The sequence below is a fragment of the Zonotrichia leucophrys genome, chromosome 3 (genome assembly GCF_028769735.1).
Source record: "Zonotrichia leucophrys gambelii isolate GWCS_2022_RI chromosome 3, RI_Zleu_2.0, whole genome shotgun sequence".
In the NCBI taxonomy this organism is placed as follows: Eukaryota; Metazoa; Chordata; class Aves; order Passeriformes; family Passerellidae; genus Zonotrichia; species Zonotrichia leucophrys.
Genome location: NC_088172.1, coordinates 89,424,841 through 89,452,617, shown reverse-complemented (window position 1 = coordinate 89,452,617; position 27,777 = coordinate 89,424,841). Strand labels below are relative to the sequence as shown.

At 41.7% G+C, this 27,777-nt stretch overlaps 2 protein-coding genes across 2 annotated transcripts; one reads left to right on the top strand and one right to left on the bottom strand.

Annotated features, from left to right (window-relative positions):
- Positions 1-1,547: 1,547 nt before the first annotated feature.
- FBXO48 (F-box protein 48) lies at positions 1,548-4,020 on the bottom strand. The gene is given in 3 exon segments (XM_064709200.1): positions 1,548-1,986; positions 3,316-3,450; positions 3,452-4,020. Coding segments are annotated over 3 exon segments (537 nt in total). The 5' UTR covers positions 3,692-4,020; the 3' UTR covers positions 1,548-1,824.
- On the top strand, positions 3,690-26,082 carry APLF (aprataxin and PNKP like factor). Its single transcript, XM_064707192.1, is given in 10 exon segments — positions 3,690-4,089; positions 5,270-5,293; positions 5,296-5,417; positions 6,091-6,221; positions 8,476-8,650; positions 11,348-11,736; positions 16,576-16,701; positions 17,928-17,974; positions 18,946-18,984; positions 23,142-26,082. Coding segments are annotated over 10 exon segments (1,665 nt in total). The 3' UTR covers positions 23,354-26,082.
- Positions 26,083-27,777: the final 1,695 nt, after the last annotated feature.

Here is a 27,777-nt window from a genome sequence, read left to right as displayed (position 1 = left end):
TGAGTAGCTTAGACATTCCAGCAATCATGGTCCAGGAAGGTGTAGATGCAATCTTCCCAGGTGCAGATGCCAGGGAAGTCAGCAACCACGGCCCAGAAATGTTTCATTCATACGTTAACAGACTCGATATTATCTTAATGTTGTCCGGGAACTGATTGAATGGAAATAAGACTCTGCTCCCAGTCAGAGTGGTCAAAAACTTCGGACTTTTACAATATTTATACATATATAGCATGAATTATCTCTACCATACACTACAAAAGGAAAGAGTCAGAGTAGGGAGAGGAAGAAGACTTTGTTTTTATGTGGATTTGTACTTAAATATTTTTTTTCTCACTAATAGATTTTTCACAAGAAATATACACCACTGGTACTACAGCTTTAGAGATGCAGGCCTTGTGTAATTGCATAGCTGCATGTTTAATTCCTTGCTTTTAAAGAGGCACAGCCATTTGATCTGAATAGAGGCAGAGACCCAGCAGATACTGAGGATTCTTAATTCTCATTTGAGAGTGCGGAAAAGCTACAGCCAAGTGCACAGTGAAGTAACTGTTTTAGGATTCATACCTGAATATTATTCTATTTACAAACTGTATCCTGAGACAAGTACATGAGAACTTACAGCATAAGGGCATGAAAGGAGCAGGAATAGGGGATAAATGTCAGGGAGTTACAGACTAGAGGTAACATTGAAGGCTGGATGAGAAAAGTGAGGAACTAGATCCATTATTGAGCAGTTTCCTTATGCTATGATTAAAAAAAAAAATGGGCAGATTTGAGGTGATGAGAATGTTCTGCTAGTATTGTTTTCATCTTGATTAACTTAGATGCACTTTTTGCACTTCTAGCTCTCTTAAGTCAGGGTAAAACATACTGTGAGCAGGGAGTGAAGCAGTACCCTCAATGTACTTGGGTATGCCTTTTTTTTTTTTTAATTTGAGCTAACTAGATATAATCTTGGAGCAGAACAGCTAACAATACTGGAAGCAGTGTTTGCAGTTCACTGATTTTTCTGCTACATCCTCTATATTTAGGAATGCTCTTTACTCTGAGTTACACTTGTTGGAGATTATGATTTTTCTTTTTTCTTTTTCTTTCCCCTTTTTATCTCAGGGATTTTTTTCCCATCTGTTGCCTAAGAAAAGATAACGATGGCACTTAAGAGAGACAAAACATGTAGCCAAGAGGGAGGGGAAGCAGCTGGCTGCAGTCTCATAGGTGAGGGTTTTTTTCCTTGGAAAGGGCAGAGATGCAGCCAGGGGGTGAGGGGATGGGCTCAGCTCCTTGCTCTCTCTCTCTCACTTTCAGCTCGGAGGGGAATGGAGCATTGCTGCGCAGAGGATTCTTTCCGGTGTCTGGATCTGTCCCTTCCCCAGCCTTCCTTTGTGGGCTCTCATGTGCTGCTGATACGGTACGCTCCATGTTGAAAGGTCAAACACACTTTGGGGGTTTTTGGGGGTTGGTTGGTTTTTGGGGTTTTTTTTTGTTTTTTTTTTTTTTTTTTTTTGTTTGGTTTTTTAAATATAAAAATCATCTCTTCCAAAACAAAAAGTGCAAACAGAAATTATAATCAGCATATTTTTGACAGTGCAGTAGAACATTACAATTATAAATATAAATTACAGCTGAATATTTAGTTGTTTTTAGAATGTTACATAAAATTAATACAGTAAAATGCAAATTAAAAAAAGACACTCATGACATTTTTTTGGGGAAGTTTTCATCATAAACTCATAATCAGTTCAAAATCAGTTTCACAACTGCTGAACAGTGTGTCTGCTATTGGCAAAAGCTATCTGAGTTGCAGGAATCAGCAGCGGTTTATCATCTCTCAAGTTCTGCTTCCAAGATTTCTCCCCACGTGTCGACATCCATTGGATACATGCTTTTCTCTGGCAAACTGAATTGTGAAGGAATGTTGCTGTATTTCCCACTAAGCCATTCTTGCTTCATTTTGCTTTTCCAGTAGTTTCTCAACAATGTAATCTGGTGGAAAAACACATAGTCAGATCTCGGAAAGGAACCAATTTAAATTTCATTCAATATAGTAAGTTTACACTAGAAGAGTAGTGCTAGAAAAGGGATTTGGAATGTGCCTTTGGATATCTAGACATTAAATCCAGGAAAGGGCAATGCTGCCAAGAAGCAGAACTTTTCTGTTCCTGCCTCAATTCTTTGGTGGTCAAGATGAAAAACCCATACTAGGAATTTGTCTTACAGCTTAAAAAAGGCACCTTAAAAAAGGTGTGACCTTAAAAAAGGCTGTGACCTTTCTTTACTTTGGAGGCTGTCTGGGTTCTTCTCTTCTGCCAGCCTTTAAGGGCAAGAAAATGTAGACTTGGTGTGTTTGTAGCTTCTATTTCAAATCCCTTCCAGATAAAACAGACAATCGGTGCAGGGAGCTCTGGAAATTGCTGTGCAAGGGCAGCAAGATCTACACACCGAAAGGGTAACCACTATCTGCTCACGGCTGTGCCTCACACGGCAGAAACTTTACCGAAATGTCAGAGTCTAGCGGCTGCTTTTGTTTCTTTTGCTGCTGCTTCTCTCTTTTCACCCCTCCAGTGCTCTCAAACACACAACTAAAATAAGGTGGGAGACTATCCTATAGCTGGCCCCGAGTAATCCGTGGAACCACCTATCTGGTCTACCTGATCAGGTCCTGATCTATCTCAACTTCCAGGCTGAGTTCAACTCTGAGAGATCATTCAGCAAGTTCTGGGGCTAAACCTGCTGCAAACTCCTCAGAGTAGTCTGTGTGTGGGGAGAGTTTCTAAACCGTTTATAAAAGCTCCTGCTCATTTCCTTTTTTATTCCCCATTTTTTTGCCTTCTGAATGTGCATCACTTGAGGTGGATTGAGACAGCACTATCCAGGATAATTTTTCAGGAAGACATTCCTAACCAGCACATCTATTCCCACAAAATAAAACCAGAGAGCACACACCACCTATCGGAGTTCTGTTACCTAGTCCCTGCCGGCCCTATCGGTGGGAACGTGGGTTTTGTCTCGTGTTAGGGCTTGTGTATGACGAAGGTCAGCGCTGAGGCTGTGCGGGGCAGCAGGAGGACTAATGCCGAGCCGAAGAGGTTGTGTCCTGGGTAGGAAAAGGGACAGCTCTGCTTTATGTCCCAGTGTATTTTACCAGATGTCCGTCTGCCAGGATGCGCTACCGAGCCACGCTGTCACCGCAGCCGTCCCCCTCACAACCCTGGGATGGGTGTGACAGGATGTCATTTCCTTACACTTTTCTATTGGCCCCCAGCATTCTCGATTATGTCACTGCCGGTGTTCAGCCGCGGGAGGTGGATTTACCTTCCAGGAATAGCCATTCCCTCGGTCGCAGTCGATCTCCCGCTGGCAGACGGCGCGCACGGCCAGGCAGTGGTGCCGCCACAGCCGCTCGTTGCTGTCGATGACGCGGTGCCAGACCTTGCACGTCACGGACACAAGCGTGGCACAAGCTCTCGACATCCAGCCCACTGAAAATCCGGGAGATGATCTCGGGAGGAAGGGCGGACACAAAGTCACCCAGTCCTCCTCTTCCTCCCTCGGCGCTGTCCCGGCCGGCAGCGCGCTCCGCGTCCATCCCCGCGGCCTCGGGGTGGGGAGGCGTCACTGCGGCCTCTCTGTGTGAGGGCGGCCGCCGCCGGCAGCGCTCTGGGCTGGGTGCCTGCCTGCCTGCCGCCATGTGCCCGTCACCCGCCCGCTGCGGGTGTGCGCGTGGGGCGCTGGTTTCGGGGCGAATCTCCGCAGTTGCGGGACCACGGAGGCGGCGCCGCCGCGCGGCCCAGGGAAGCTCCGCGTCATGGGGCGGCCGCGCGTCATCAGGCGGCGGCGGTTCCTGCCGGCCTCGGCACCACCTCTGTCCCTGTCCCGGCGGCTCCGGCAACCTCGAGGTGAGGCCGGCCCAGCCCCGCAGAGCCGCGGGCCCGAGGGAGAGGCCCCCGTTCCCAGGGCCGGAGTGGTTCGTGTCCGCAGCTTTGCGGTTCAAGGAGGAGCGCTGTAGCCCGCGGCGGCTCTGCCGTGGGTGGAAGGGGCGGGGAAAGCTCGGCTCCAGCGGGAGAGTGGAGCATCGAGAGTCTCGTAGTAGGAAAGCCTGGAGGAGCTGGGTCTGATCAGCTTCGAGAAAAGACGGCGGAGAGGAGACCTCATTCATGAGTATAAGTATCTAAAAGAAGAGTGCCTAAAGGATGGACCAGGCTGTGCCCACTGGTGCAGAACTATAGGACAGGAGGCAATGGGCAGAAACTGATGCCCAGAAGTTCCCCCTGACTATTAGGAAGAACTTCTTTACTGTGCCGTGGCTGCGCATGGAATAGATTACTGAGAGAGGTTGAGGAGTGTCCCTCAGTGGGGATATTTCAGAACCATTTGGATGCCATCCTATGCCATGTGTGGTAGGATGAGCTGGGGCCAGATGACCCCTGTGGTCCCACTGAACCTCTCCCATCCTGGGGTTTTGTGAGGCCCTGAAGAGCTGAAGGGGTAAGGGCAGAGCTTAGCCTTTGGTGTTTCTCTTCCCAGGGTGACACAGTTCATCTGGTCAATGTGCCATCTCTGCAGTGCAGAAAGTTCTGGAAGGGTTGGCAGAGACTCCCCCGGGATTCTGTCCTGGGAATACTCCAGCTATTATTTTTCCCTGATTATTTGTGCTGGTGAATTGAGTAGTGAAAAGACAATGTGTTGAAGGAAAAACAGTTACAGTTTGGGTGTGCTTTCATAACCTAAAAAGCTTTTTAGATGTAGTGGCTCTGCACTGTGGCTTTTGAATCTAGCACCTGTGTATCTAGTGTCACTTCAGTGCTGCAGGCTTATAGCCTGTAGTGAGAACTTGCTGGGAAGTGCTTGATTCATTTGGCATCTGATCCTGAAAACTGCCTCTTAAAATTGTTGCCTGACTTTTAAAGTAGGATCAGATTTTGGGGAGTTGTGCAGATTTACCATAAAGCAAATTCTAAGATGCAGTTTCAGCTTTCTCAAAGTTTTGTCATGGCAGCAACCACTGTAAATTATGTACTGAAGCCCCAAAGCAGCACAGTCGTGGTCAGCAGTTATTAGAGAGTCTATTATTCAAAACCCTTTAGGTATGAGGTAAAAGGAAGGTGCATTTATTTCCTCTGTAAGCTGATGATAAGAGGATGTTGATGATCAGTTTCAAACTGCATTTGTTAATGGCAAGCATTCAGACCAACTTTTGTGTTTGAGTCAAAAGTGCATTTTTATATTTGTAGTGTGTGAGTAGATAAAATTGATTTTGTTTTGTCAGAAAAAAATCAGGAGGCTGATGCAGAAGCACCAACGTTCTTGCTGTTGAGATGTCCTGTATTCCATTGTTAATGGAACCAGCATGTTCCAGCTCTGACGTACAGGGAGCCACAAAAACAAGGAATAATGATGCTACTTCCAGATTTTTGGTGGGTGTTGAAGTTTTTAATGAAGTTTAATATTTGTAAGCATGTGTTGAAAGTTAAGGAGGTGTTATGTTCTCTATACAAATGAAATGTCAGCCTTTGCTGTGGTTGAGATCCCTGGGGTGTACTGGCTCAGGAAATTCAAAATGAGAGTGTTATTTTCAGTAAATAATTAATGTGACTTTGGTGTATTTGCATTGTTTTTACAGAGATTTAGAGTCTTGTTACTTTCTGGGGAAATAAATTATAGGAATTTAAGAAAGACTTTTATGTTTGCAGGGGTTTGGGTTTTTTTTCTTGGACATAATTGTTAATGTTAATTTGACTTTTATTAAACTTGCTCTTTCTGTTATATCTATGTAGGGAAACTTTAGAGCAAGGTAGTGGTAAAGCTCTTCTATGAATCTTTCAGTTTGTAGCCTTTTAGATATTTATTCCAAAGATCTAAGAAGTTCTGTTTTATTTTGTTTCGTTTTTACTGCATGAAGGTTCCTATAAATGTTGTTTTTCTGAGTGGGTGGAAACTGCAAAAAAAATTTAAATATTTGAGCAATGGTCCCCATACAAGAAGTAGGTGGTTACCCAGACTGCTTTTGAGGGGCATGAACTGTGGGTCTAGTTTCCCCCCACTCTTCTGTGCCTGGGTAAAAGAACTAAACAGTAAATGTTCTTTCAGGTTCCTCTTTCTGACAATAATGAAAGCAAAGAGTCAAAATCTATTCAAAGAAAGAGAGTGCTTCCATCTTGGATGCTGGAAAGAGATCTTCTGGTGCAGAGGGTTTCCAAGCCTGTTACGACAGGAGGTAGGTTTGCAATGTGATAATGATTGCATTCCAATATGCATTCCTGTGCTTTGATACACTTTTTAAAATTATTATGGTGGTGATAGGAAGTATTAATTTGCTACTTCTCTTTCCATGCTCTGTGTGGGGCCAGCTGACAACGACTGACTTCTGTTGTCTCCTTTGTCATCAGTCCTATGAGTGTGATAGAGCTCTTTTTCATCAGTTAATTTTCTTTCTGTTCTTTTTGGTTTTGATGCTAGATAAATAAATTCTGTTTGTACAGCTGAGCATTGGACGTTCAGGAGCCCTTTGCTATAAACTTGCCTATTTTGTATGTAAATTCTAAGTAGTTTCTATCTCTTTAATTCCTAGAGTTCTCCACACTTAAGTCACTGATGTTTTGCACTTCTAAATTTAGCTTCTAAATTTCACAGGTTTTAAGGGCAGAAGGGTTTGGGTGGTTATTGGAATATGAATCCCAGTATAACCAGTTAGATGGTGCCTGGGCCAGTTCTGACCTTCGCTGCTGGGCCAAAGGCAGCACTGCGGTGTTTTACCCCAGAGATACCTTGGCTGATGGAGAGTGCAGCGGGGCAAGTCCAAGCTGTCAGGACTCCGTTCTCCTCAGGAGAGAGAGCTTCTGGCGATAGTGGAGAGAAAGGGAGTGGATTCTGCTAGAAGGTTGCCAGATGTTTATTCCATTGGTACAGAGATGTCTGCACTGGGCCACTGCTGCTAACAGAATAAGGCCGCATGGTCTCATTAACATTTTAAGCTCAGGACAGGGGAAGGGGAGGGGACAGGTGAGCCACCAACCAGGTGAAGGGGCAGGGTCTCAAGGGACTAGGGACACCTATCACACGACGCCTTGCTGGTATGTTAGCCTGATTGACAGGGCACACTCAGCGAGGGGCGAGGGGGAAGGGAGAAGGTAAAACAGGATATTGCAACACACCACAACAGGTGGTGTTGCATGTTAGTTTTTTAATCATTACTGAATCAAACTTGGTTATTTAGTCCAAAGTTAATTCCTAGGAGGAGCAGTTCATTACAGTCTGATAGATTCTTACCAACATAAGGCTAAAGTAGTGTTGCATTCCCTCCCGTTCTTGTGGGAAAAGAAATTGCTGGATGTGTCACGTGCTGCTGCTGCCTAGCAGCAGTGACAGCGGCAGAAGGCTCTTTTCAGTCACTCTCAGTGGGATACACGAGGTGCCTATGCATTGGCACAAGCTTAAGAAGACTTTATAACATGTCTGCCTTTGCTCCTGGGAGCTTCTAAAACTGCCATTAGACAAACTCTCTACATGGCATTTATTGCCCTTGTGACTTTTATTGATGGAACAGGAGGGCCAAAGAAGGGAGAGGGGGAAAGTATTTCCATCACTCCCTGTGCTGAACACAGCACACCCCACCCTGTTTGCCCTTCTGTGGGGAGGTGTGAAGTGGTTTGGGGGCAGACTTGAGTTTCCTTTGCTCATCAGTCCAAGTATATGAACTGTGGCTGGTGAGTGTGTGTCTGCTCCCGTGTGCAGCAGCTCTACCTCAGTGACTCTTTCCAGCTGCTCTTTCTACTGAGATGCTGTTATGGATTTGGCTCTTAATATGCAAGCAAACCCACAGGAGTATGTTAAATGCAGTGTCTGGCCAGTTGCTTCTTCCCTCCTGTTGTAAATACAGGTGTCTGTGGACACTGATAAGGGCAACTGTGGCTTTAAAAACCTCAATCATGTGCCATCCACCTCACTGCCTATTCTTTTCCTCAAAAGCTAGTTTGGAAAAAAATTATAAGATGACAAAGAAAATCTGTGTTTCAGTATTTTTCCTTTCATCTCCCTTCTATATCTAGACTGTTCCTTCCTGCCATTTTTATATAAAAATTGCATGGTGTTGAGTCCTGTACTGATGTAATAGTTTTCTTATGTTTGTGCTTTTGTGTTGTATTTTTGGGGGAGTGAGGTTTGTTTGTCTATTTATTTGTTTCTCTGCCAGTACTATAATGTTTGCTATTTGTGTGAATATAATGTTTATTTCAAAGACTGAATGTTTTGCTTTTGTCAGTGTTGAGATTAGGAGCTGTGTGGGTAAGTATCTCAAGCCCTGACCTTGGGGAAACTGGGGATAGATGCAAACATTGAAACCGTTTAAAAAGTCTTTTTCACAACTGCTGCTGTTTCTCATGCCATGTGCCCAGTGTTTTACTTTAATGATTTCTAGTCAGGATTTCACTAAAAAATTGCATTCCAAAAGTACCCTTTTTCTTTTTTTTAAGGTAGTAGAAAGAAAAAAGGCCAAGGAAGGGGAGAATGTCTTACAGAGTCATTAAAATCAGAAGTACATGTACAGCAGAAAAAAAGATTACCTTCTGAAGAAACTATAGTGGATTTTGAAGGTGGAGAGCAAGATCAAGGGAAAAGGAACTGCCTTCCCTTCCCTGTTCTTTTATCTCAGGTAACTTTTTGGCTCAGGGCGCAACCATGATATTGCAAAAAATGAGAATGTAGTTGGCAATGTCATGTTGAAGGTTAGGTCTACAACATAACTTTTTGTTCTCTGTGTTCTGATCGTGATTTGTTGTTTTGAAATACCAGTCTTTTGGATAGCTCTGTAGCAAGGATCATGGAAGCCTCAGAAATTTGGTTTTCTGCATTTCCTTCAAAGGATTTGGGACATGGCCCCCAAATGTCCCACAGAAGTACCAGACTGAAAACTTTGCAGCAAGAAGCAGGAGCACATGGGCCAGAGCACTGCTCCTAGGAATAGCTGGTGTATGTGGCTTCTTTTTCTGAGAACCTCTGGGGATAGGTGATGGTGTGAAACTGATGCAATGCAACACTGGGCTTTGCCCAAGCTATTGCCATTGTAGTAGGTGAGGGTTGATGGTCAGATGAGGATGGTGTGTGGCTCAGCAACTGCTGTTTCAAAGGAAGTTAGCATGGAGTGTGCTTATGCCACCATCTCAAAATCTGAGTCAAAAAAAAGGAAGAAGAAGTAACCTGAAACCCAAAACTATTTGTGGCAATGAGTGAACAGACCTTTTGGTCCAACTGGTCAAGTCTCTCTGTGACCTCACAGTACAGCTGCCTTTTTAGGCAGTCAAGTCCTTATTAACGACATCCTGCAAGTGGTGAGAAGGATCATTGCTAAAGTCAAACAAAGCATATTCTGGTGAGAGCAAACAGAGTTTCACTGACTTGTTTCCTTTAAGTGAACCACTCTGGAAGGTGTTTTTAATGACTGGCATTAAAATTGCCTGGGTGTGTTCCAGGATCTGATAAAATGCTTCTGACACTGAAAATTGTTGGGGGTTTTTTTTGGTTTTAAGGTTAATTGAAGCAAACTGTAGATGGAGAGCAAGTAGTAGTAGTAGTTTTGGTATAACAGTGGTCCACTAGGTCCATTAATAACAGCTGCTGAGCTGTTTTCTCATTGCCTGGTTATAAAATGAGTAACTATGTAATGAATTTTTCAATTTTGCAATTTGTACGTAGGAAGCCTTACTTGTTTTCACCTAATAATTTCATAAATCATTTTAATTTCAAGTACAGTTTAAGAAATTGCTTTCAGGACTTTGCAGAGAAGCTGATGTATTAGGGCAAGCAAGAGTAGTAACCATAGAGAGCTCTGAAAGACTGTAATTTGGATAGCAGAGCCTAAATCATGGTCCTGCTGTCATGTTTAAGGCGATTGATAAAATGTTCTGTAGGAAAGAAAGCAAAAGTATCTAAATTGTTGTGGTTGGCAGCAGCCTCCAGAGGCTGTCCCGTTGCTGAGTGCTGGTGGCTTTTGGTTTCCCTGGATCACAGCCTGGTGTGTAACCAGGGTATTTGTGTGAGCCTTCTGTCTCCTTATGTACAGTACAGGCAATGGGTGGAAATACATGGTAGAGAACTCAGAAGTGGTAGTGGCAAATAACAGTAATTTATGCTTTCTTTTGCAAAGAAAGGCTTATTTCTTAAATTGCAGTTGATTGCTGAGCTGTATTTTGGGAGTTGTCTTTGTCTCCTAGTTGAGTCACTAAATGTGCTTCTGTAAGGATCATCTGATGGTAATGCTGACTTCCCCTTTCTTAATCAAGTTGCTGCTCAAATGTAATTGGTTTTGGATAGCATTTCATGAGACTTACTTGGAAAGGAACAAAATCCAATAGGAAATCACTGTTTGATTTTCAAGCTCTGCAAAACACACCTGTGTAAATTAAGTATAAATTTACTGGAGGGGAAATATAGATAATAATCTTTAGAAAGCACAGACATTTGAATAGTTCTATGATGTATCAAAGTAATTCAGCCTTGAATGTAATATGCTTCCAACTAATGTCTCAATTGTCAGGACAGTGTTTTTTCCTGAATCTGTGTATCTCAGATTATTTTCCTAAAGAACACATTTCTTATTTTACATGTACATTTTTTTCCAAAATTTAAAATGCAGTTAGTGTCAAAACTGAAATATTTGCTTAATGGTGTCTATGACAGACTGTTGTGATTTAGAGTCATGAGCTGAAGCATTTAAGATGTATCAGTGTGGGATCAACCTCAGGGTATGTCTCCTGAGTTCCCATATATCTTCTGTATAGATAAATACAAATATACTCCATATATCTGGGTGCTTAAATTATTAAGAAACTCATTAAATTAGTAAGTGATTCCTTAATCATTTAAATTGATTCATGGGTAGGAGTCTGTCCAAATTACATTCTTCTGCAGTCCACTACATCTTCACCTGTACAATCCCCATTAATTTTTCAGGAGCAGTACTTTAAATTGGAAGTTAATTTAAACTAGTTCTTGGACTGTTCACAAACTGAGGTAATGAGAGAACAGGTCACGTGAAGGAACGGAAGCTGAGGAAGGAAGCTGTTAGATAAGTTTTTCTTTGAGTTTTTCTTTTAAGATAAGTTTTTCTCTTTGTGTTTTCTGAACTTGAGGTTTTCATTCAGCAGCTGTGTTTAGCAGTGAACTTGAGTTTAGGAAGTAGAGTAGAAGATTTTTAGTCTAGAGCAGATGAACTTTCAAGGTCCTTTCTAAATCGGGCTGTTCTGTGACTGATTTTGAAAGCAGGGATGATGAGACACAGTTTTACTTCAAAGCTTTTCATTCTGAGGAGTGTAAATTTTCAGGTTTTTCAAAATGTAACCTTGTTCCACAGGATACATTTGGATTACCTCTTGAGACTACCATGAGAGATACGGAGGGAAGTGGCAAGACTGGAACAAGAAACCCTGGAAATTCTCTGGAAAAAAATGATAGGCAGCTGCATAGCAAATGGTCTAAAAGAGAAGGTCAGGTCTCCATTAAAGACAACAGAATTGAGGAAACAGAAAACAAAAAGCACATTGCTGGTTCTACCAGCCGACAAGCTTACTGGGGCAGGACTTCCCAATATCTTGGTGCTCAGGAAGGGATTCTTGAGCCTGATGCAAATCTGGACTACAACACTAAGATTTCTGATTCAGCCAGAAGTGCAGATGCTTCAGAAAGCTCCAAAAAGATGCAGCATAAGAGGACACCTTGCAAGTATGGAAGTGGCTGTTACAGGTAAAGCAAAATCAATACTAGCTTGGTCTAGCTTGTTATTCAGAAATAACATATTAGCTATGGAAGAGAAAACTGTAAAGTTGTTACAAGCTTTGATTTGGAAAAAAAAATCTTTTGTTGAACAGGGATCTGATGAGAAACAAATAGCAGAGGGATAAAAGGAGGAGCCGGGATTGCTAACTCCTAATACAACCCAAACAAGGGATGAAGTATTTGAGCAAACTAAAAGATGAAGTGTTGCAGGAAATAAAATATAAAGGTCCATTATAAAAGGAAAAGAAATAAAAGACCTGTGTGTATGGTATGAAGTACTAGCAGAGAAGAGATGTAAAAGGTTCAAGTGCCCAACACAGACCCTATAGGTTTGTTTTTTTAGTTTTTTTTGAGATTTACATGAAAGATTACTGTATTTATTGAAGTTACTGCCTGCTTTGTGATCTGAATATTTAAAATACTTACTCTTTGTCATTCATAAATAATCAAGAATTTATCTTATTATAACATGATATTTCTGCAGTTTTTAAAAAGCTTTCAGTCACCCCGAAAACCAGAACAAAGCATACTTAGAACTTGAGATTAACTCTTATCTGGACAGTCCTTAGAAATACTGCAAGTGGGGAATAACAGGGGCTTTTCCTCTTCTTTTCACTCATATCCTTTCAAGATGGACATGGTAGAAGATTTGTCTTACCAGAGAAGTTCCAGAACACCAGTGCTGGGTGCCTGGCCTCCTGCTAGTTCTTTTTGCCCAGAAAAGATCTGTGGTGTCCTGTCGTGTTACATTAAATGGAAGGCTGAACTCTAGAAGTGCTCTTAAGTTGAGAAAATGCCCACTGACCTGTGAACTACATTTAGGAGATGGTTTTGAGCTCTAGATAATCCCATGTAATTTATTTTGTAAATACAAAAGGCTAATCCAGGAAACAGCAGATCCTGTGACTTTTTTTATCTTCCCCCAAGGGGCTTCAACAATAATAAAAGCAGTGAGTTTGGTTAGGAACCAAACAAGCACAAGTGACTGGCTTCCTCTATGTTCGGTGAGGCTGATGCTGAGATAACTGAATATCAAAATTATAAAGCTGTTGTGTTCATGAACACATCACATGTTGGTTTTCATGTAACTTTGACTTATCTCATTTTTTCCCCTTAATGATTATGACAAAAGCATGTCTTATTAGACAGTTCTGTTGATCCGGTAGTGCAAATGCAGCCTCTGGTTTGCTTCAGCTACTTTGAATTTTGCTGAGACAGGTTTTGCCCTGTGTGGGTATTAAGGAGATTTAATGTTCTGCTATGAAGAAATATTCCTTATCTTTAGGAAGGCAAATCTTAGGTACTGGTAGTAGGGAGCAGGAGTCTATATGTGCACATTTCTTTCTGGGTCTCTTGATTGTGAGACGTTCGGCAGCAATGCTTTTGGAAAGTATTGCTTTATAAAAAGAAAAGAATGCTCTGAAATAACAGTCTTACTTTGTCAGATAGGGAGAAAAATAGGGAGAATTTTGTAAATAAGGAGAATCAAAATATCAGCTTTGATCTTCAGGAAATATTATGGAACTTGACTTGTTGGCTTGCAGCAAAAGAAATGTGCTTTGTAGCCTGCCTTTGTATTTGCTTTTAGTTCAAGGCCCCTAAGTAGTTGTTTCTGTGTGGTGGCAAAAGTGTGTTAGGGCAAAGATCAAATGTTAGATCTAGTTATTTGACTACATTTCTATTAGCCTGTAGCAAACATTTAGTAAGTAAATTTGTAATCCATAGTTTAGTTTCTTCATTTATGAATTTGAAAACACTGCTTTTGAAAGAGCTAAAAATGCACACCTCTTGCTCCAAGGAGTCATCTTGTCACCTTCATTCACTGTCATTTCTGAAGTGGCCAAATTCAAAGGAGCTGCTGTTATCATTAGGAGACAAAGTGCTCTGTGTATGTTGTAGCTGCCTTTACTTGTTATTGAGGAGCTTGCCCTCTGAATGCTGTCACATGTTTTTGTCTGATGCTTGCTTTTCTGAAGTTAGCAGAATAGGGAATTAAAATAAATCTACCACCACCACCCTTTTTAAGGGCCACCATAGAAGAGGTATAGTAGACCTGAGCTCTCGTGTCTGAAACAGTGTCATGGTTTGAGAGGAAGTGAGTTTTTTTGGGATGCTGTGGTCAAACCAATAGGTGCTCAGATTTGAATATTGGCTCCTGGTGTGGCCACTGAGGACATGGATATGCCTCTGAGAACACAGGAGGTTAAAAGCAGAGCACTCCCAGGAAAACTTTCTCTCAGGTTCCAGTGGGTGAAAGGTTCAGATCTCTTCCCCTGCCCAGCTGCTGTGGCTTGGCGGGGAGGGGAAGACATGCGGTGGAGCGAGGTAGGCCGGGCCCTGAGGATGGACGAGCACCAAGACACATCGGGCAGCCACCCCTCCCCCATGAGAGAGAGAGAGAGACAGAGAGAGCGAGAGAGCTGGTGTCTGTGCCTGGGCCACCTTGTAATTTGATAGCAGACCGGCTGAGAAAAAGTGGGGGGTGGGGCGAGAAGGTGCCTGGCAGGACAGCCGTGGGAGCTCTGGATGGGCAGAGACTGAGATTTTTAACCCTTTTCTTGGATGATGGAAAATTTACAAATGCTGATCCTTCTGGAGCTGAATGAGGAGAGAGGTAAAGATGAGATAAGAGGAAATGGGCCACGAGAGAAGTGGAGAAGAATCTTAGGTGAGAGGGATGATGGAGTGGCCTTTGCCTGGACTTTTCTTGTATAACCGTGGACAGAACCATTTTTCATGTGACACAGAGACTTCATTTAGGGGGAGGCAATGGCTTGGAGCCAAGAGAGTGCAGTGATGTTATGTGAAGGAGTGTGTGAACAGGGACAACGGATGAGGAGAGTGGTGGTGCCCTCAATCTTCAGTGAAGAAGAAGACCTCTGTTCTTGAGGCCCCCTCGGCCCCAGGGGGTGAATTTGGGGGGGACTGGTGTCCCAAAAGCAAGAGACTGTGCTTTTTTTGGAACTGGGCAAAGCATCCTTAAAAGGAGAACCCTTTTAAGTTGGAGCCTGCTTTGCTGGATTCCTGGTTGTATCTCACACCAGGGAATATATATTTTCATGGGGGCACTGGCATCGTGCCAGTGTCAAACCGTGACATGTGGCAACCATGATGCTTTATGTATCTTGATGTAGGAGTAAGGATTAAAATTAAATCAAGGAACATCAGTTGCTGCTGTATCCCTTTCAGAAGATAAATTGGATTTCATGTGACTGAGAATTCTTGCTGTTACTGCAAGTATGTTAGTTCTGTGCATTAAGAAAACAAAGTGGTAAACGGCCTCTAAATAATTTGGTTTCATCCCATTTATTTTAATGGGGAAAGAAGTAGGCAGCCAGTCTGAATTTGTCACAAGAAGTGATGTTTCATGAGAATTTGTTATAGAATAAAAGACTGCAACCCTGCAATAGTTTCTAGTGAAACATTATTCAATTGTCCTACAGGAAAAGAAGCCTATCACCTATGTAAGTAGATCTTTGATAGTGGATCTTTGATAAGTGGCTTATGGAAGAGTTAATCTGTAGCTTGCTTGTGGAGTTTCCTGAGTGAAACATACCTAGCAAATGGAGATTTAAAGAATTAATACTAAATAGCTGGTATTTCTCAAATGCTAAAAGGAAGCCTGAATGGCCAGCAGAGCTCACGGTGTTTAAGTCATCTTTGTAAAAGCTGTAGCAAATTCTTTTTTGTTATAGTGGTAGTTGAAATGCTAAAATGAATATTGACTGTCCTCTGTGAAGTTCAGAAGTACTTGTGAGTTTGAAGGTATTTCTCTGATCAGTGAGGAAGTTGCTGTGTATGGAGGTGGCTGCACACATCCTTGGTGTGTTCTGTACCTGCTTCTAAATGCAGCTGAAGCAAGTCAAAGCTAAATCAGTCACTACTCTGCAGCTGAAAGTTGTTATTCCTCCTGCTTGAGGCAGGCAGCTCACTTTTATAATTTGCACAAACACACTAGAGGTTATGTACTCTGGGTATGATTGAGGTAATCAGTAAAGTATTTTGCAGATGTCTTTTGGAAAATAATTTATTTAAAAATCTCACATTTCTTGCTTCTCAGTATTACACTTGGAAAAAAAATCTACAGGAAATTATAGGGAAAAAGTAGATTTGCTTTTGCTACTATTATGTTAATTTTGATGTAATTTTTTTATCCTGTTTTGATCTGTCACATTAATTTCTCCTGAAGTGGAAACTTGATTTTCTGTGTTCTTTTTAATTCCACTTGGAACAGTTATAGAAGGAAGAAACTCTTCTTTAAGTGATGTTTATGACTGTCTAGTCTTGAGTGGTGTGTGTACAAAGCTCTTGCCTAGAAGTGGTAGAAATGTTGTTTCAGCGATGCATAAATTTATGTTCTCTACTTGTTCACCTCGGATTCAAGTGTTGTAGAGCAAGAAGTTGTGGATGATGATCTTGTGCTGCCCATCTTGTGCTGCCCTCACTAACATTGGTGTGACTCAGCTACACATGAAGTTGTTAATGTCTTATGGTACAACTTCATGTCAGCATGCTAGTTTGTAATTCAAATAAAGCCTTTTGTACATGTGTTGGAGGTCTGAAACTTAAAGCTGATGGGAAATAGGAAAATTCCTGGTTTAACTTCTGTTGCAGCAGGTGCTAAGACAAAATTTCTTCTGTTGTCCTGAAGGTAGGTCATACAGTCTGTGTCAAGTTAAACATTAAAAGCTCCTCTTCATGTAACCACAGAAAAATGAGCTGTCATTGATTCAGTAACATGTTTTATATGTCCTCTCTTGTGTTGAAATGGATCAGTCAGTTTCAGTGTGTATTTGTCTTTTGCAGGAAGAATCCCATTCACTTCCAGCAGTTCAGTCATCCTAATGATGATGACTATCACAACATGGAGATGGTGGCTCAGGACGATGATGACAGCCGGCCTGAGTGTCCGTATGGAACAGCTTGTTATAGGTGAGAAACACGTGCACAGTGTCTCTTCTTGTGTCCGGTTAAGAATGTTCTCCTCTGCAGTTGCAGAAGGACAGTAGAAAAATGACTAATTCTTGATGTTTACATTGCCTGTAGCCTTCCGAAATTTACTGCGGTCAGACTTCTACCCTTAAAGCAGCCAAGTCTGTGCATATTTTTAACACTGACACAGTAAAAATCACTATTTTGGTAATTATGTCAGCTGTCAGAGATGAAAACTTGACTGCTCAAAGAGCCCATTCAGTGACCTGGAGATCAATACTGCATTTCTTTTCAACATTCAGTAAATTGTTCTCTTATATAAGCAATTTATTGTTACATGTTGTTCTTGATCTGTAACTTTTAGTTTAAACTTTGGTAATGTATTTGTTGTGATTTTGCAAATAGACTATTTTAGTCAGTACTTGATTTATTACAAAGCATAATTGAGGTAACAGCAATAAAATCCAGTTTATGGCTGACTGCTGTTTCTTTTAATCACTGTTGATTTTCTTCAAAATATTGTTGTATTCCATTGTTTTTCAGTATCTCGAGTTTACATATTTAGCAGACTGCATAATTATCACAATGCACAAGAAGATATCTTTTGAAGCAATAGCATTTCTATGGGAGCATATTGAAACTGGTGGCTGTTGTTAAAGATTGTTTCCCCATATAAACATTTTCTCCTGGAAAGTGTGATTATCCTAAAAAGCATGATCTCCATGAAATGTAACAAAATGAGAACAGCTCTTAGGAAAAAGCCTTGGTGATACTCAGCTAATGCAGAAAACGTGGTTCTCTTAAAAACATGTATGAGATGAATTTTCCATCTCAGGCTGAGTGATACAGACTTATATCAGTAATGAAATTGCCAACATGCTTCTCAGGAGTACAACAGATGTTTTATCTAAACCCCAAACTGGCTCTTCCTCCAGATGAGGCAACCTCTGTGTTGCATGAGTTAGTAATTTCTTAATCTCTGTTTCATTCTTTGGGGATAGAGGAAAGGAGGCACCCATGAAAAATTGATCATTCTTTTGATGAAGCAACAGATATAATTTGAAGGGGTTTTGTGTTAATTTTTTTTGTCCTTATCTATTGGCTATTATCTGTCTGATCTAAATGCTGTGCCTTGAAAATTATCCATAAAATACCAGGAAATTCTGCACTTGTGAAATGTGGAACAAGATGATGGAATCAAGCTTTTACTGTTTTCTTCTTTGCAGGAAGAACCCCCAGCACAAACTGGAATACAAGCACAGTGCACCTCCAGGTAGGCCAATTTATTCAATATTACAGAATGACAGAAAATTCTGAATTGGAAGGGACCCACAAGGACAATCATGTCTATCTCATTAAAAGACTCTAATCTCCCTTTAGGAAATAAAGTTGCATTTATAGCTCCCTCTGTATTAGGATTATTTTTTTTTTTCTGGGATTTTTTTAAAATCAGAAATTCTCAGGTAAGATAAAATTTTAAAATATTCTGATGCTCTAAACAAAATACTGCAACCGTATCTGTCATCTTTTTGTGTTGGGTTTTTTTCACCAGTGATTTTCTTACTGTGAGAATTAATTTTTGCATATATGTTTTCTTGAGGCCTGGAGGGAAGATAACTAAAACTGAATTTGAGTTCTTAATCTAACACTTTGTAGTCTTTTTATATTCCAGTAACTTGATTTGGTGAAGAAACACAGGGGAATGTGCTGTGTACATTTTGTCTGCTCTTAAAGAATAGAAAGAGATACTTCTTGGTTTTATTTTTTTATGGTGCTTTCTCTTGATTATTGAATTGGAGCTTTTCCACATGAAATCCCAATGCTATAAACAGTGGTTTAGAGCAGAACACTTAGGAAACTGTCATGATAATGCATTTTGCTTTGAAGATTCAGGGCTATGACATGATTAAGTTAGAACAGCATTTATGGAAACAGTAGTGTAAAATACTTAAATGCCCTAAAATATTCCAATTTCCTGCTTAAAAACCCCCAGTCAGATTTGTTGACATTTGTCTACAGATGGCAAGGGTAATGATTTTAAGAACAGTTTATCTGGGTAATCTCTTGGGAATGATTCAAAACAAAAATGGTATTTTTGAGGCATCAGAGTAGCTTTTATACCTGGAAGTACAGCACAACCATTTCAGCATTTGTTTAATAGGTCAGTTTCCTGTTGTAGCAGCTCTAAGAATAACCCTTATGGCAGGGTTCCCTCTGTCCTGATGACAACTTCCCTTTCTTTAGTAACTGGAAGAGGAACACGACAACGAGCTTCAAGCAATGGTGAGCGTATTCTGTAGTTATGAGTGGGCACATCAACCTGGGACACCATTGGTCTGCTGTGGCTCTTTTGGCATTTAATAGTGCTGGAGATGCTTGATAATACTTAGCTGAGGAGAAAATAGTCATTATTTTAATAAAATCCTTCTTGTTTTCTTACAAGTAATAGTCCTTCAGTTGCATTTGTGCCAGCCTTCCTGGATAATCACACCTGTATTTTCCTAGAAGCAGACAAGAAAACAAACATATTTTAAGGAGAGACACATAGGGCTAAATGGTGTCTTCCATCTTCACTCCTTACACAGCAGCCATAATAGGATTAAAGGAATCCAGTATTTCATGCACAGCTAGTTAAGGTTGCCTTATAAGGAGTGGTTGCTCCTGTAACATGCAGATATTCCCTCTGACATTTAACTAACTTCCAGGTGATAATCTGTGCATGTACTGATGAACTTCCTTACTCTTACAGTGAGGTACCGAAATTTCAGGGCTTCTTAGGATCAAAGTATAGAAGTTTATGTATGTTGGGGGCACATAGACTCAAGTTTTAAACATTCTGTCTTCAATTGAAAAGACAGATGTCTTCTAAAGAAGGCAGGAGCCTTCCTTGAAATGGAAAATGTAAACAAGCTCCCTCTGAAATATTATAATTTTGAAATTAAAAGGCTCTCAGGCAAAGACGTGGGGATAGGAAGAACAGTTTTTTACTAGGAAAACTAAAAATACAAATGCAATAGTACAAACAAACAAACAAAAAACAAAACCAAAAAACACTGACAGAGTCAGAATACAACCTGACACCCTGTTGGTGAGGGTGGTAGCAGTACAATTGAAATGGTGGCTGCAGTCCTCCTGGAGTGACAGGTGTGGTTCTGTTGAAGCAGTGATCCTGTAGAAAGCTGTACTTTTCCTCTGAAGGCCCAGTGGTGGTGAGATGGGCCTTGTCTTCTTCTGGGAATCTAGTGGAGAAGGAAGCTGCTCGTCTGGGAATTCAGTGGGAAAAGGCTGCCTGCGGTGTTCCAAATCTCAGATTATATCCAGGTAGGAATGTTTGGCTCCTCTCCCCAGGTAGAGCTTCTCACAATAGGATGATGTAATTTTATCAGTCATGCGGTGACACTCAATGAGCCACTAACAGAAGATATTTCCTGGAGAGAGGATTGGTTGTGGAACAGATAAAACTGCCCAAATAACAGAAGTTAACTGCCCCACCTCTAACAGATAGGAATAGAATACCCACATATCTTACAACCCAGGACACATGCTTAGGTCTGCTTCCAGGATTCTTTTTTGTCTCATCTTCCAAATGTGAAGCTTCCTATGTTTTCTAAAATTAAAAGTGAGCTTTAAAGAGCAGTCTGAAAGTCTAATGCTCTGCAGTCTTCGCTTTCAGTGTCCAGAGTAAGGCAGGAGGGTGTAGAACTGTTGCATTTTGAGTGGGAGTGGGAAGTGGCTTGTCTTCTTTGAGATCACCAAGGAGAGGCTGGGAATTTCCTAAAGAAATCTTCAAAATAGATTTGCTTTCTACAGAAAGTAAATAAAAGTGCAAATAGTTGTATGGCAATATGGCAAAGTGTTTTGACCTCTCTTTCTGTTCTGTGTGAATGCAGGAGGTTATTTTAAACTTTCCACTGAGAAATTTCTTTGCCATATCATTTCTTATCCAGTTTGTGTGCACTTTGACTATCACCAAATATTTGCTATGCTTATATCTGTGCACCAGAATATTCTGAGGCATGTTTGTTACGTGTGTGTTTTAGTGTATCTTGTGATACAAGTACCAGCCCCACTGTGATCAGAGGTCTGTGGTAGAAATTTGTGTTGCAGAGTGTTGAGGCATGCACTGAATGTTGAAGATTTTAGAATGAAGCAGGCTAGGCTGTGTGCATATCTAAAAGTCCAAATCTATTCTTGAAGGTTTTAAATTGCAGCTGTGCCTCTCATAAGAGTACATTCCTTATCCAAATAGTAGGGTGCACCCTGCCCCTTGTGTGTGCAGCTGATGGTCGGGCTGGGGTGACTCTGAAGGAAGAAGTGCTGCTCTTTTAGCATGTAAAACGTGCACACAGAAGTGAAATTCAGCCTGTCAGATTCAACTTTTCTTACTAAGAACAAACTGTGGAAGAATTGATATTCTGCATACATGGGAAAGAAGGGAAATAATTTATTAAGTTCTGTTTATATTTACTATTTAAAAAAAAATTGTAATGTTTTGTTGACTGGTTGACTTAGCTCTGTGGAGGGCAAAGCTTATAAAAGGTGGTGCTCAGCAAGTTCACACCTGAGGCTATCATACCACGTCCTGCAAGGTCAGATAGACAGTAAGAGCTCCATTAACCTTTATTTTGTCATATTGGGCACAACTGCACCATTAGACACAGCAGGATTAAATTCCTTACAAGGGTATTTAAATTCCATGAGCCAAGAGAAGAGGGGAGCCCTCTACATGACAGTTAACATGTTTAGCTTTCAAATCTAATTGCTGCCAGAATTGCCTGTAGAGAATGTCTGAAAAATAATCTGAGGCAAATTACTGGGGAATAATTGTAGGGAAGGAATTTTAAAAAATGTCAGAGTTATGCTGTTGTTAAATTGTCACTACTGAATGACTTCTCTAGGTTGTTGCTGCTGAGATGAATAACACCCTGTAGCCATGGATTCTCCTACATGCATTCTTCTACATACTTTTGTGCAGGTTTTCTAGAAAGCTGATAAGCTCACTTCAAAATAGAATGTTTTGGAAGGAGCAGTCAGCAAGCCTTTTTTCCCACATCAAGGAGATACTTCCGTAGAAAGTTTCAAGATCATCTTTATAGATAGGCTACTAGAGAAAAGGCTGAATTAAGCTTAATCATCAGCTTTAGGGGCTGCAGGGCTAAATTAAACTACAGCAGAAAGAAATGGAGAGGAAAGGCATAAAAGGAAGTGTATCACTCACTGCTCAAATCAGTGTTGATATATGAGGAGGGAGAACATAGTATGCATATCTTACATTTGTAAGAAGAATATGAAAGTTATCAGTATATTGCCAGCATTCCTGCTTCTGTTGTAAAATACCACTCACAGTGCTGTGAAAGTGGCACTTCTTTGATAAGCAGCTCTTGGGCTTATTATTCTCGTAACCTTAGTCTGAGAAGGGGGATTTTGCTTTTACTTTATTCAGCATCTTCATTTTGACCCCTCCCCTCCAATTCTGCAAGGACTATAGTCTGTGATTCTGCTGGTTATGGGCTAACACAGTGTCTTGGTTTGAGACAAATTGGGAGGAAACATCCTGAAATGAACGTGCCCTCCCAGTTATGGCATTATTAATTTCCTCTGAAGTCTCTTAAACAATAAGCCAGCAAGCATAAAAAGAAAGGTAATTCTGGAAGAGGAGCGTTCCTACTCACAGAAGAGTGTGACTGAAAGAGGCTGTAGTCTGGCTATGTGAGGTACTGGTGGTAGTGTTTGTGCCTGGAGCTCTGACCTGAGGTTTCAGGAGTTTCCTGAAAATTGTTTATGGTTAATTTAAAGAGTTAGGATTTGGCCTGTGGGTCTGTAGCTAAAGAAAAAAAAACCCCATATTAATAGTTCCATATGAAAGCTGCTCAACAGATAAGTTAGCTAGACCGATATCATTGTGTGGTTATTTCTAGATAAGGTAAGAATGCAAAACTGGGAGGGAAGCTGGGGAATGAACATGATTTTACTCAGAGACGTGACTTAAGGGTAGAATAAGACATGATTGGAATATTAACAGGCCATAGCTAGTTAGGAATTTTGGAAATTTAAGAAAAGAGGTGTCACAGATATTGAGAGCAAGGTTGAAACACATCTGCCAAAATGCATTTCTGAACAAAATTACTTTCAGAAGGGAAACACAGACTATCCAGCATGAAGGCAAGTGGAGAACATAGGAGGTGAGTGATCTAGAAGATTTTATTCTCTCATGTGAAGGAAGCTATTAGCTTTCAAAGACTAAGAATACGATGGATGGATGGATGGATGCAGAAAATTTAGGGTCAGATTTTCAATAACTAGAGGCTTAACTGGAAGACAGATGTACTGTTTAGGTGATTCTTTCTTGTGAGGAGAGATGCTTTACTATCTGGGTTCTGGGAGTAATCTTGAACTCCACCTTTATTAGTAATGGATACATGACATTTTTGTCCCTACAGGAAAAAGGGCGGTGAAGAAGGATGGTGTCAATGATGGTGAAGCCAATGAATATGACCTCAATGACTGCTTTATAGATGACGAGGAGGAGGAGGAAGAGTGCGAACCTACTGATGAAGACTCAGACTGGGAACCAAGTTCAGAAGAAAAGGATAATGAAGATGTTGACACACTTGTGCAAAAAACATGTAGATTTGTTAAGCTCAAGAAATAGCTGCTGAGAACAGCCTTATAAATGTCCTGTGTGGTTGTGTTAAAACATGGTTGCACAGAGGAGAGGAATTGGTTAGAAAATTTTTTCCTTCATGATGTAGGCAGTACAGGAAGATAATAATAGGGGTGAGGAGATTCTCTTTCTTATCCGTATGTATTATTATGAGGCTGGTGTGGTGTTTGTTTTTTCTTGTTTTATTAAGTTGTGGACCCAGAGGATAGAGCTCTGAAATTTTTGGTTTTTTCTTTTTTCTCTCCTTTTTTTTCTTTTTTTTTTTTTTTTTTTTTGCAACACCATTGGTATCTTGTATTTTGAAATACAGTTTTAAAGGTTGTTAAAACTTCATCTTCCTGTGCTCAAAAGAAATACTGGTAGGAAAGCCTAAGCCATTTTTATTGTTGAGTTAGTGCAGTTTTAAACTTCGTTATTCTGCCTCCATCTTTTCCAGATGTTGTTGATTCTCTTGAGGTACAATAGTTAAATACAGGTTGTCTAAATCACTTGAGAGCAGGATCTCAGTGTATTGAAGCACTTGATTGGCTCAACAACAAGTATTATTTGCTCTGATTACAACAGTACCTCTTTCCATGTTCATCACTGGAACAGTTTCTAGTTCTCAGCAAAGTCTTGATGACTGTATTTTTGCACAGTTAAACTTGTAACATTCAGTGGGAAAAGCATGTAACTGTGTCTCTGATTTCTAAAGACCTTGGAAGATCTTGCTTTCAATGTGTTCATCACTCCTCTGAGCTTCCTGGAAAGCAAGTTAAAAGGTTCTACTATATTTTAGGACAGATGACTGGAGCCCTGTGAATTTGGCACCTTTTTTGGTCAAAGTCCTGAAGTTCAGCTAGAGAAGCATTCTGGTATAGCTTCCAAGTAGGCATCGACATACACACCAGCTGGTTTTACAGACTTTTCAGGAGGACTTTGTGGATGTGCCCTCTACAACTCTAATGCCCTGGTTTTTGACTGAGCTTGTGTGTTTGTCTTGTTGTGAAGAGGCTCCCCTTACAAGAAAAACTGCCAAGGGGGAATCAAGCCAAGTGTTGCCCGGGCCTTGCCACTGCTGCATTGAGCTGTGTGCAGACTCAGCTCTCAGCAGCCCTCAGATCTCCTGCTTCCGTCACACTGGGGCTGTCTTGGGCAGGGAAATTGCCCTGTGAAGGAAGCTGCTGGCCGCAGGGAAGCTGCCCTGATGGCCAGGAGGCAGGAAAGCACAGAGCTGTCTTGGGCTGGGCTGTGTCACAGAGGAACCGTCTCAGTCCTGCCCAGGAGGCACCTCCACAAGCAGGTGCATGCAGCTGCCACAGGCTGGAGCGGCGCTCTTTGGAGGAAGAGGAGGAGGGGGAGCCAGCTTTATGTTGAGGTGTTGGCAGAGGGAGAAGCCACTTTCCTCTGGGGCACGGGACCGATGTGCTCCAGACTATGGAATGCAGGATGGGACTGTGCAGTCTCAAGTCCCAGCAGTTCAGAGATTGGGCACTGGGGATGGACCTTGTGAACCTCATCTGCTGCCCGTTTCTACCTCAAAAAACCTCATTATACACACCCCCTTGCCACTTGCAAACTTGCATTCTTGGAGGGTCATCTTGGTCCTTACAGATTCTGCTGAAAGGGGAAGCATTCTTTTTGACAGATTTCTCAGATAAAAATAAAGCACCAATGTGGCAATATTATATCTGAGAACTGTTTCTTTGTAAAGAAAGGGTATGGACCCAACTAAAGTGGGATAGAAAAGAGTGCAGAGAGGGAGAAAGAGAGACAGAGGAAGAAATAGAAGACAGAGACAGCATCACTGCCAGGACACAGGGGCATCCCGCCATAAAAACATAAATTTCTCGTGGATTAATTTTCCTGACACCTCCATTTTCTGCTTATCACATGGTACGTTAATGTTCCCAGCATATCTAACAGCCCCTATAGTAATTTTTCACCCTGTGTATAACATATGTTGAGACATAAAAAAAGTCAAATTGGTTCCTTTCAGGTCTCCTTCCCTCTGCCAAAAGGGAGTGCATTCCCATGAGGTGAATTTACTCAGTAGGGTGAAGGGATTCCTGTCTGCGTCTTGGGTACAGTGCCATGTCAGGGACTTGTGGTGGCATCTGGCATTGGGGAAAAGCTGCCATGAGATTTGTGCTGCTTGTGGTCTCTTGTTTGTTGGGCACACAGGGAGGGTGAGGTGAGAGTGACCAGAAAAGCACAGATGCAGATCCTGAGTGAAACAGGACTGTCCAGGGTCATTTGAAGGGGCCACCTTGTATCTTGGCCACAGAGGGCCTAGTGTGAGTTGCAGGTTTCTTCAAAGGCTGAGAAGTGGGTTGTGCATTTCAGTGTGTACTGTACCATGTGGTATTTACTGTATTTTTTTGTTAGGAAAATTAATCCACAATGCCAGAGGTTTATGTTCTAAAAGGAGACAGAGGAGTCCTGCAACTTTATTCAAATAAAGGGAGAGGCCATGGGACATTTCCCGTGAGGTCTCTCAAATTGCTGGAGGATGCAGCCTTCTCTTTATCCTCATTTCCCTGCTTAATTTTTTTCTCCACCTTGGCTGAGGTGCTTGAGAGGTACAGACTTCCTGAATAGCCTAATACAGAACCCCTTCTAATGTGTACCCTCCCCGCACCGTTCCCCCATTTTTCTTTGTATTGCTGTTCTTTTCCTCTTAAGTCCAGAAATTTGGCACAGTCTTGGATGAGCAACTGAGTCTGTGTCAATTAGTGGGATTCCTTGGAATTTATGGTTCGTTCCATTGCCTCTTTCACCTATCAGTATCTGACTTTTATCTGCAAGCAGACCCACAGTTTGTTTGTAAAGACACATCCCTCTCATTCCTTTCATTATGGTCCTAGATGTGTTGTGTGCTGTCATTCATGTTTACTGTAGTTTACATATTTTGAGTGTATTGCAGAGTATGTCCTGCATTATATCATGGTTTCTTGTATAGCTATTGTAGCATATGGTACAGTATTGTATTATATTCTGCACTGTATGCATTGTAGGGTTTTTATTGTCTTGTGCTCATTATACCCTGCAAGAGCCAGTTCTTTGCCACCCCATAGGAGCCTCTTTCCCTTGTCAACCTTCATGGTGCCATTCTCAGGAGCCCTTTAGCCTGCAGCCCCACAGGAGCCCTTCTCCCTGTCAAGCCTCAGGATCCCTTTGAGCAACATTGAGTGACTTTATGCTCAGTTATGTTTCTTACTATCCATGAGTATTTGGTGACTTTTATACTGGCGTTTGTTCCACATTCTTTTGTTCTAGCTGGTGTTACGAAGGTCACTTTTGAAGCTTCAGGAATTCCTGCCTTGTCAGTGGTTTTGAGGAACAGCTGAGGGAGCTGGGTGTGTTTGGCCTGGAGAAGATGGGGCTCAGGGATGACATTAACAGTCTTTACAGCTTCCTGAAAGGAGGTTGTAACCAGGTAGGGGTTAGTCTCTTCTCCCAGGAAACAGGAAAAGAGGACATAGTCTTAAGCTGCACCAGGGAAGGTTCTGGTTGGGCATTAGGAGGAATTTCCTTCAAAAAAAGGGTTAGAATAGAGGTGGTGGAGTCACTGTGTCTGGAGATGTTTCAGGAAAGACTGGCACTCAGTGCCATGGTCTAGTTGATATGGTGGTGTTTCGCCAAAGGCTGGACTCAAGGATCTCAGAGGTCTTTTCTAACATAATTGAGTCTGTGAGTTAAGGCTTATCCTGGCAATGTGGGTTGCAGTGCAGCCTATAGGACAGGATCCTAACAGAGTGAATGAGAGCAAGATCTCCAAGAGTCTGAGGGACAAGTGTCTATCTTGCCTCAGTTCTGCTTTTTTCTGCTCAATGGTGTGTGTTTTTCTGCACTGATGGTGCAGAATATTTAGAAAGGGGACAGCCCAAGCACCCAGTGTCTGTCACAGCCCTGCCAACACAGGGAGAGGGAGAATGCAGACACTACAAGCATTGGATAAGTGCCTGGGTACCCAGTTCTCGAAAGCTGAAGCATCTGTTGCTACTTGTTGGAGTAATAGGAATCCTGGGAATACCTGCTTGACGCCATTCCCACGGTGTTTGATGTGAGCTGATGCAGTTTGTGGTGACACTGTGCTGCAGAGGCAGCAGCTGGATGGTGCTGTTGCCACGCGAAGGGCTCAGAGAAGAAGGATCACAGCAAAGTCTTAGCTCCTGAATGAGTCAGTCAGTCTCTAGGGAAATTTTCTGTACTACTTTGATGTATGATGGCCTGTGATCTTGCAGGTCCTCCCCCTTTTGTAGAGGGACAATTGTTTTAATGACACAGCCTTTGTTTTCTTGATTCCTGTTACTGATAATAACTACTTTTTCTTCTCCTAATGCTCTCTTAGCCATTTCAGGTCACTGTTTTAGCTTCCAGGTGCACCCGGCTTTCTGTTTTTCAGCATGAAAGAGCAGAGACTGGATTTT